The following is a 10,096-nucleotide window of genomic DNA, read 5'->3' as shown; positions in this document are numbered from 1 at the left end:
CAAGGAGTTTTTAGTCTAGTCTCCTTTGTCTACAAAGATGTAAAAATATCTTGAGTGTGATGAAATAAATATATTTCTGATACACTTTGCTGGCTTTCCTGGGTCATCCTTTAAAATGGTTCCTCATGTACCTGCTTTGCCATCAAGGAAACCTAAGAGCCACTTAGACCTAAATTCAAGGTAACAAGAGAGGGAAAAACCTTCACTCCTATTTATACTCCTTGCTAACTGGGGATAAAGGTGTTCTGGTGAGAACACTCACCCTCCCAGCTGCTTTGCCCTTGGTTGGTCCTTATTTCTAATTGCTGCTTTCTGTACTTACAAAAAGTAACAAATTCACTGAGGAGAGATTTGGGCCCTGATATTACAGAGGGTCACACATTTTTATCTAAACATACTAAAGTTTTTAGGCATGAAGTGCAATATCGTGGAAAGTCTTTGCAGGATTATGATTACTTTAATTAGCAAAAATTTCAGGGTTCAGATGTCTGGTCACCACTTGTTATTCCTGCAGGTAAACCTTTTGCAAACAATAAGATATTTATTATATATATATATTTTTTTTATTTTTTTTTTTTATTGCTCTGAGCAATAAAGGTGGTAGGTGAGGCTCTTCCTTGGAGTAACCTAAGGATTCCTTTTCTGAGTGCTCAACGCCTTCTACCCAGAAGGAATAAAGAGCTCTTAACATTCAGCCTTCTGCCCTGCCAAATTGGAGGTGGAAACATCTTGGCAAAGATTGTCTTGTAAGATCTTGGAGGACTCCCCAGTGAGACAGCTGCCTGTCACACAGCATCTTTTGACTTTCCTGGCAGATGCCAGGAAATGCAGAGGCATGCAAAAACTGAAAAACTTTGGAAGTTAAGTGAGAAGAGAACCTCTGGAAAATAAGACCAAACCTGTTTGGTGGTTCTGTGTCATTAAATTGGTGACATTAAATAGCTGGTTTGGGTGAGGACAGCTCCAGCAGATGGCATTGAAGTATTCCGGGCATTCTGTGCCATGGCTGTAACAAGTCCAGTCTCTGCTGTTAAAGTTATGCAGCTGACCAAAAAGTGTGATCTGTCTTTTGCAGGAAATAGCTTTTATAGTGCTGAAGAGTTCAGACCTGATTTTCTGTGCAGAAACTATTCATGTTTTTCCTGTATTGGTGGTATGGGCAAGTGGTTGAAAAATGTTAGAATCTTTTATATGCATCAGCCCTTTACTAAGACTTTGTTAAGCCTAAACCAATAATGCAGACTAAATATGAGAAATTTAAAAAAAAAAAAAAAAAAAAAAAAAAAAAAAAAAAAAAAGAGTTTAATGTAGATACCAGTTTTAAAATGTACAAAAAGATTCCTTCTCTAATTTTCTCCTATTTTGGTTGCTACCTAATTTGTAGAAATTTTGTTTTGAGGATTGTTTGGTTGGTTTTTGGAAAAGACAACTTGTTTGGGAAGGGGGTTGGAAGTGCAGGGGTAGATGGCTCGTCAAGAATGTTTTTTCAATGATTAACAGAGCTGACTTGTGAGGAAAGTCCAAAGAAAATTACATGCTTGAATTCAATACCTTCTGCTGTCTATCCTACTTCCCTTTCTCTCAGCTGCTGTTTTTGTGAAATTGTGTTAAGTGCACAGAAAATAGCTTCTGAACTCCTTCAGCTTATGGTTTGGTGAAATTAAGTAACCGAAGAAGAGTGCAGCGAATTCCCAACTACTATGGGAAGGTGAACAGCCAAGGACAATACCGTGCAGCCACCGGGCTTTCAATTGGCAAGTCACTACCTCCATCCTGATGTTGCATCTCTCCCTTTAGCGAAGGGGGTCAGAGAAGACCAAATGTGTGCAGGAGACTGTCTTGCCATAGATACACATGTTGCTGCTGGTAGAATGCCGTACAGTGCTGAGAGAGCACTGCCAAAACACTGATAGCAGCCTTTGAAGTGTAGATTTGTTGCCAAGTTATTTAATGTTTTCAGAATAATCATTTGGATTCAGAACTTCTAATTCCCCAGTAATCTCAATGGTACTTTCCCTTACAAAATTAACACAAAGACTTTTCAAATATATGTGTGGTTAGAAGGTAAGACTTGGTTTTAAATGGCCTTGTTACTCTCTGGCTGTAGTCCTCCGAGACCTCTGGCCAGAGGAAGGTTAGGAAAACCTCTGCTATTTTACCCTCAGCTTCCTGCCTCACCCTTGCAATACTGTGAGACACTCCTTTCCTCCCCACCCAGGGTTTGCCTGCTGGAGTTGAGATGCCTCTGTCAACTGCTAGTAGAGTTACCTTGACAGGTTTTGTCTGTCTGTATGTTCTGTGGTTTGAATAGAAAAGCTGGAGTTTTCCAGGACACGCTGTCATTTTGACACACAAAGTTGCATCTCCCTTTCTCTTTCCTTTACACGTTCTCCAAGGCTTTACACATTCTCTAAGGCAGTGCTTAGTTGTAGGCTTGTAGACACATTTCTTCCTCCTGGGAAGGTAAGGCAGGGAGCAAGACTTGTAGAGTAGGACTGAAAGCTTAGCACAGAATGTGCTTCTGATATTTGTTAAGTTAATGGATTAAATTAGGTGAGTACTACAGCTGTCACATATTTTATTACAACCAGTACATTATTAATAAAGTCATTGTTTTATAATTCTACACTTTTAACATATTTCTGAATGTTGAAATAAGAATCATGAACGTTTTGTGCACATCTTATTTTATCCCAGCTTGCTCTGTAACTGGCAGTAAGATCATGTGTAATTTTTGTATGTGCTTTCTGAGTATCTCGCTGTGCTAGCCAAATGGCTGCAAGTAATAAAACCCTTTTTTTTGTCTGTAATATTGGCAGTACTCTAATTCCTTCTCTCACAAAGTTTCAGATGACTTGGTGGTAACAGAGCTGGGATTCTTTCTCTTGATGATAGCTGTGATGGGCCCATCAGGTAATGCCTTGATTATATTCCAAGCTTCAAAACGAGTGAGTCCTTGCATGACAGTTGTGTGCACTTGTAATAGCTCATCACCAGGCTGAACAGGGCTCCTTTGTTCTGATGTATTCCCTTAAGAAAAAAAAAATTAATGTCCTTTAATTCCTTGGGTGGAGGAAGTGTTAATGTATCTTTCACTTTTTAAGGATCACCAGCATGTTTGGTATAAACCACCTGGTCTCAGCAGGCAACAAATTACTAGCACTGCACAGGATAATGCTGCATTTACAAAAAATGCCATTTTCATGGTTATAAATCAACAGTCAGTTACTAACTGCACAAGTTTGCATCAGCTAAGAACCTGCCCTGTACTCATTTAAGTGTGTTTACCTTTAAATATCCTGTTGACGATGATGGGTTTATCTCCATGAATAGAGCCCTTCCCTCCTTCCAGACTGAATCCTAAACCAGCAGGTGTTTTTTCTAGAGTTACAGTGCAGATTGTACCTTCAGTTGCTGGAAACAAATGGAAAGTTAGCAGATGGGCACCATGTAGTCTGAAAAGCTAAAACATCTGTTACAAAAAAATGTACTTCTGTTTTATTTGCAAAGGCACTATCAACTACCAAATGAAAGAGGAAACTATAACTTTTAATTCCTCTTTTTGTCACTGTAGGGCCCTCTGGGAAGCTGGTGACACTTACTAGAATTAGAAAAATCTGTTCGATGAACAAAATTTAAGGTAATGTATTTGACTTGATGTTAGTTATGAAATTGTTATTGACTACAGAGCTGCTAATGTTCATTCACAGTATATAAATAAGGCTACAGATCTTCAGTTCATGCTTGAGAAAAAAAACCACAAATATATCTTAAGACTGTCTTAAGGTTCTGCCAAAATCTGACCTTGCTATGTTTCAGATGTAGGCACTTGCTATATCAAACAATAGCACATTGTTTATTCAAACTGAAATCCTCTTTCACAAAGTCTCGTAAACTAGAATCTGGTAATATTAGAATAAAGAGTCACTGTTCACTGAGTTGTCATTATACCTTCAATTAGATGTGTTACGACAATAATAATCTCTGTATGAAATTCATAGAGGATCACATCTGGTTTATTTCAGAGGGTTCCTTTATTTTAGAAATCTATTAATTCTTTCCCTTTCCAAGAAAGTCATTCCAAATGTCTGTTTCAGGAATGTTTTATTAATCATGCTGTCTTTAATCATGGTTCTCAGATTTATACAGCCAACACTGAGCTGCTTTATTAACACACCGATTTCAGGTGATGAGTAAACACTTAGCAGGTGGGGGCTGCAAGGTAATGCCACTGAGCTTACTCACCAGACTCTTGGGAGGCATCACTTGCAACTGAAGATGTACTAGAGTTGATTGAAACATTAGGATTTTTTTCTCCATCTTTAGCTTTTCTAGTGACAACAACAGCTTGTCTGGGTTGTCGAGCCTGTCTCATGATTGCTGAGGCATCACTGTGAGTTGCACCCTTAAGAGATTTCCCGTTAATGGATAGTACTTCATCTCCTTTCTGAATAGTTCCCTCCTGAGAGGCTAGTCCGCTGGGAAACACTTTGTGAACCTAATGAAGAGCCCAGTCACCACATACGCACACACAGAAAGAGGAAAATAACAAATCATCACTAAATCACTCAGTTAATACTTTTCTCCGTGTGCATCTTCCAGTCTTTGCCAGGAACAGGCTGCTTCTAGCACATTTCAGGACTGAGGGCTTAATAAATCTGTACAGAGGAATTCTGTGCACAGCCCTCCTCAAGCAGCTAGGCAATCTGCTTCACCCCGCTATCAGATGGCCAAAGCCTTGCTGCCATGGCACGGACCGTGCCTATGCTACTTCCTGGCCCTCTCACTGCTCTGCTAGTGGGAGGAAGAAGGCATGGAGCTAGTCTCTCACTTCCAGACCCCTTACATATCTACGTGCTCACCTCATGCCTCCTGACCACCCTACAAGCATGTGAATACATGTTGGTTACTTCCTCCTGAGGGCTGTGTGTTGTTCTGCCTTGGCTTTCAGAGCTGCTGGGGAGCATGTTCAAGGAAACAAGACAGCACTGCCCATCACCTGGAGAGGGCAGCTCTGTACAGAAGAACCCCGTTTTCACCCATTAAGACCACGATTCTTACATCTCTATCAGTACAGCTGCCTACTCTGATTATGCCGAAAGCCAGCCTCTGTAGCAGAAAGCTGGTAAGTTGTATATTTTTAGATAGAGTAATTCTTTTTGGAGTATTTTTAAAGAAAGACACTACTTACTGTTATCACTTTGTTTTCTAGATCAGTGCCCCCTGCCAGGCTGAATCCAAGCCCGGTATCTTCTTCTTTATGTAAAATTGTAACATGAATATCATCAAATTCCTAGGCAGAGAAAGAAAGAAAGTCAAGAACTTCCCAACAGATATGTCAAGATGACTGGAAAGTCAGCATGTTTTCTTTTTATCCATTGCACATTTTATAACGAGACAGTGGTATTAGCATAATACTGAGACATGTTTAGTATTTGGTTTTGATCAAATTTACCTATCAATTACCTATTTTATAAAATGCTATTCTATGTCTAAAACTGTTTTGGTTTGGTAAACAGGTTATCAGTTGGATCTGAACCAGAAACTGAATTATATTAAAGAGTTTAGATATCATGTACTGTAGAAACAGAAAATATTGCTGAAACGTTTTAGAAGACCTTTTTATTTAAAAAGTGATAAAAGAATTTGGCATACAACTCACATGAATGCAAGTGTCACAGCTTAAAAATTACTACTCATTTTACTTTTTAACAATGTTCTACTAACAGGTACAGTAAGCTGTCTCTGACTGTGTTATCCCAAAGATGAGTTTGTATAGGGTAACAGCTCCTGTTTATAACCTAGTTTCCTAAAGAAACACGGCTTTCTTGACCACAATTTCACAATCACGTTCAGTATGTGAGCAATTGCAGTTATATCTTTTGATACTATGTCTTGTTTCCTTCCACAATTGAATCTACAGGCCAGCTGCAACCAGGCAGAGGGTACATGTTGCTCAAAGATTGTCCTGAAAATTCCATGAAAACAGCTTGCCAGGAGAGACTCTAATGTTCCATTGAGGGCAACATTGCAACATAGCTTTTACTGCTAATCAAACAAACCAAAAAAAAAAATCAACATGGGATGTTGACAAAAAACACAAATTGATACAGAACTTGGCTTTCATAAATTCTGCTTGTCAAAGTGCTTTTTGATTGCAACATACTAGCAAAGTCTGTTGCAGTCAGTAAGAATTAGTCTCTGACATAAGAGCTCTACTAGTATTCTGAGAGGCAGACATGAGTTCACTCCCCATGCACCATGCAGTACAGACACAAACCAGGACTCACCTGGGAGACACTTGCCCTGCAGTTAGCTAAGAGGCAAAAACTATATTGATGCAGTTACGCTGCTTTTGCACAGCTTGGAGTATCTTAACACAGCAAGCATGTAGCTGCCAGCAGAAGCTGTGCTGTTTTCAGTGAAGAGCTCTGGATGTTATCTGCTTTTTTCTTTGAGTGTGAGCAGTCTTTGAAAGTCTTTACAGTTCTGTAATGCACACTTTTCACCTTGATTTTGAGTCACTCTGAGCTTTATCGCAATTGTAGATGAACCCAGTAAGACTAAAGGTTGCTCAGTATCCCCAAAATGATGCATTGAGTGTCTCAGACTTGCAACTCAGATAAAAAGAAAGGCCTACAAAATACCATTGCCTGCTTCTGCATACACTGACCTTATCTGCTGAATAATTGCTATCCCATTAGTTAAAGGCTGAGTTATCTTTGAAGACTTATTCAAGATTTTTGATCAAAATAGCTAAACATTGCTACTGGTACATACTGAGATGACCATTTTATTTGTTATAATATCAAGTTGCAAAGATTAGCCAGGCGCATTCATTCCACAGCTTTCTGAAAATCACGCATAAAAGAAAAAGCAGATTTACCTTTAAGGTTGCTTCGTCTAGCGATTTCACTTCCTCTATAAGCTTTGCTAACTCTTCGGGGGAAAGCAGAGAGATGACAGACTGCCCTGACACACTGCATGCTTGAGGTGAGCCGTGTTCCTGCTTCTCTTCCTCTTTCTCATTGTCTGCTAAGCTCACAGTGTATTCTCTCAACTCAGAGAGGCTGTCCCATTGTGACAAGAATAAAAAAGAAATGTTCAGTTATGAAAGAACATACCCACAAAAGCATAGCACAGACAATTTTAGAACAATTATCTTTTGATCTTATTAGCATTTAATAGGGGTGGTAGCTCCTATAGTAAGTATTATAAATACATACAAATATAAATTAATCATGTTAGCCTAACAGAACATCACATAAAAGAATAGGAAAAATCTCTTGGCCCCAGGCAAACCCAGACTTAAATCTCCTTTATCATGGAGATACTAGAAATATTCTTAAGCAGGAGGAAGTTTGAGATATACATGCACTTATATAGTACAAATTTAAAGTAAGTGTAACAGTCATATGAGTCATTCAACCTTTGTGCTCTAAAAAGTTTTTAGCTTAGTCTGTGCTTTACTATGATGTGCTGCTACCTTAGAATGTTAATCTGTCAGAGGATCAGCACAGATGCTCACCAGTGCTGGTCTGTAAATGTGATTTTTAAATACGGAATCTTACTTTAGTGAAAACCCAGTGTCCAGGTGGTGATTCTCACTTGCAGGTGAGAGAGGAGTCCCATCCTCCTCCACAGAGGACTGAGACAATGTGTCCAGAGTTTCCCATGTGCTGTTTCCAGAAGAGGCTAGAGACTGAGGGAGGCAAAGCAGAGATTTCATTAAAGCAGATGACACCTGGCTACTGATGGAATAGATTTTGCTACACTTTTCATCACGTGACTTCATCATCTCACAAGACTGGGTAGCAGTAAGTGGGAAGCTTCGTGATCTTAGGCTGTGTGCTTTGGCTACTGATACAAGAGGGGAGGTTGCCATGGCTTCTGTAGATAAGAGACCCGAGGAATTTTCAGTGCTGTCGTTGCTGGTTTTCTCTGAGCTCGCTGCAAGGACTTCCCTGGGAGAGGAAGATCGATCTAGGCTCTTTGTACCCGTGACCACAGGTGACTGCTGTTGGCTAGTTTCACAGCGTTGGAGGAAGTCTTGGTTTAAATGGGCTGGAGCTGCTTCTGACCCCGTTGCACTGGGAGAGTGCTCTTTCTGGACCGATGGTTTCAGGCTAAGCCTTCGGTGTATTTTTTCTGGTGACTGCGGAGCACTCAAGGATTCAAATGAGCTTATTCTTTGTTTTATTGATGATCCCCTAGGAGAGACACGGGATAAGCTGGATTGCAGTTCTTTGCTGGAAATACTCTCAAGGTCAGGAGGACTTTGATCTGCTGGTGTTTTTAGATTTGAATTTCCTTTCCTCAGTCCTTTCAGACTTTGGCGGAACCAGGCTGGCTTAGGTGCAACAGGAGGACCCTTTTTCACACTGTCATTTTCATCTGATTTTAGCACTTTTGAACTGACTATTTCAGATTCAGATTTCTTCAGAACCGTCTCTGAGGTGCTTCGATTTTTATTCTCTTTGTCTGTGTTGATGCCAGGTTGCAAATCTAAGTGGACGTTGTCTTCACTCATGGTAGGATTAAATAAGCTTTTTATGCAGTCAGAAATTTTAACCCAAGGGTCTTCTGTTGTATCAAGACTATAATCTACCCGTGCTTGTCTTTTAAGTATAGGCCTTTGTATTGATGAAAGTGGATTCCCTGTATTAGAGAAACATTGATTATAAACAAAGCCTCCTTCAACTTCTCCATCCTTTATCTATGCATTGTTATCAATTCATTAAATTCGAACTTCATTCAAGCTTCCAATGGATATTTTTTTTTGTCTCTAAAGAAGTTTAAACTATTTTTTAAAATTCACAACTCCTGATCTACAAGTTATGATTCCTGACACTGAAATTAACTGAGAAACAAGGCTCTTACGTGCTTATATACAAGAACCCTTTTCTAAAGGGCCTTCAACTTCTAACGGTAGCCTGAAATTCTGGGGTGCTGAAGTTATCATATAAGATATAACAGTTAAAATAGAAGGCTAAAATTGCAATGTTGTTTGCAGCCTAGTGAAGAAGCTGATGTTACAGTAAATTCTTTTTAAAAATTATTTTTCTTTCCTACGTTTATAAGTATATCCCACTCTAAAAATACTCTTCCATGAAGATCTTTGATTAATATTTATGATTCCTTAAATTTGTGCAGGTATTTCCAGTTGTATTTTTCTAGTAAGTAAAAATTTAATTCTAATGTAGGAATATTTTTTACATCACAGACTGATTAAGCATTTTCATGTTAGACATGGTAGAGCTGAATGGCAGCAAACTTTTGTTTGTGCGGTTGCACAGTTACTGTTACCTGCTTCCATGTAAATAAAAATATTTCCTTATGTGGCATCATTTTTTAAATGATCTGAGACAGAAGTTACAGAATCACATAACTGGTTAGGTTGTAAGAGACTTCTTGATATTCTCTAGTTCTCTTAACACTAAGTTTCCTTAATTCTAACTAGCACAATGAAATATTAACTTATTATCAGTGGTTTTACCATTGCAACACTTGAGCCTTGAAATTATGTGTAAAAATGTCCTTTAGAAATGCTAAAACTAACCTTTAACACCAAATTTTCAATATCAACAAGCAGTTTCACGTGAAGAAATACAATCAGGTACCTGTCCATTAACAGTTTTTACAATAAATCATCTATTGTGTTTATTTTTATATTGTTTTCTCTCTTTTCAAAGATTAATCGATAATTTTTAAATCTATCTGTTCACTCCAAAATTTACAGATATGGATTGAAGCCTACTTTTAAAGAGAAAGGTGAAGTCAACTTGATACTCATTTTGGAATTCAAACTAAATGGTAAGTTAGCTGAAAAAAAAAAAAAAAAGTTTATCGACTTAAACATACCTAAGTTTGCTTTTCTTTCTTGATCTCTGCCCGCTGGATCAGCAGTTATGTGTTCAGTATCACATGCTGTAGGAGAAGTGGTAAAGACACTGTGGGTTACATCAGTTTGATGTCCCTCTAGCATTGGTTCTCCAACTTCTTGCTGAACAAACAGGAAATAGAAGTGTGTCAGAATGTAATTATACAAACCACACTATATATGAATCTGAATCTGAACCCCAACCCCCCCCCCCCC

General features: G+C 38.7%; 1 protein-coding gene across 4 annotated transcripts in view; it reads right to left on the bottom strand.

Annotated features, from left to right (window-relative positions):
* Positions 1-2,561: 2,561 nt before the first annotated feature.
* Positions 2,562-10,096, bottom strand: part of IL16 (interleukin 16) — a 46,674-nt gene continuing 39,139 nt past the window's right edge. For all 4 annotated transcript variants that reach the window (XM_026856207.1, XM_026856209.1, XM_026856208.1 and 1 more), the window contains 7 exons: positions 9,862-10,003; positions 7,572-8,658; positions 6,887-7,070; positions 5,192-5,293; positions 4,246-4,498; positions 3,289-3,414; positions 2,562-3,030 (listed from right to left, as the gene is read on the bottom strand). In XM_026856207.1, coding sequence (XP_026712008.1) covers positions 2,837-3,030; positions 3,289-3,414; positions 4,246-4,498; positions 5,192-5,293; positions 6,887-7,070; positions 7,572-8,658; positions 9,862-10,003 — 2,088 coding nt within the window. In that variant the 3' untranslated portion in view covers positions 2,562-2,836. The remainder of the gene's footprint in view (positions 3,031-3,288; positions 3,415-4,245; positions 4,499-5,191; positions 5,294-6,886; positions 7,071-7,571; positions 8,659-9,861; positions 10,004-10,096) is intronic.

Source organism: Athene cunicularia (assembly GCF_003259725.1).
Source record: "Athene cunicularia isolate RWA chromosome 10 unlocalized genomic scaffold, athCun1 chr10_part1, whole genome shotgun sequence".
NCBI lineage: Eukaryota > Metazoa > Chordata > Aves > Strigiformes > Strigidae > Athene > Athene cunicularia.
This window is presented reverse-complemented; position numbering and strand designations above follow the sequence as displayed.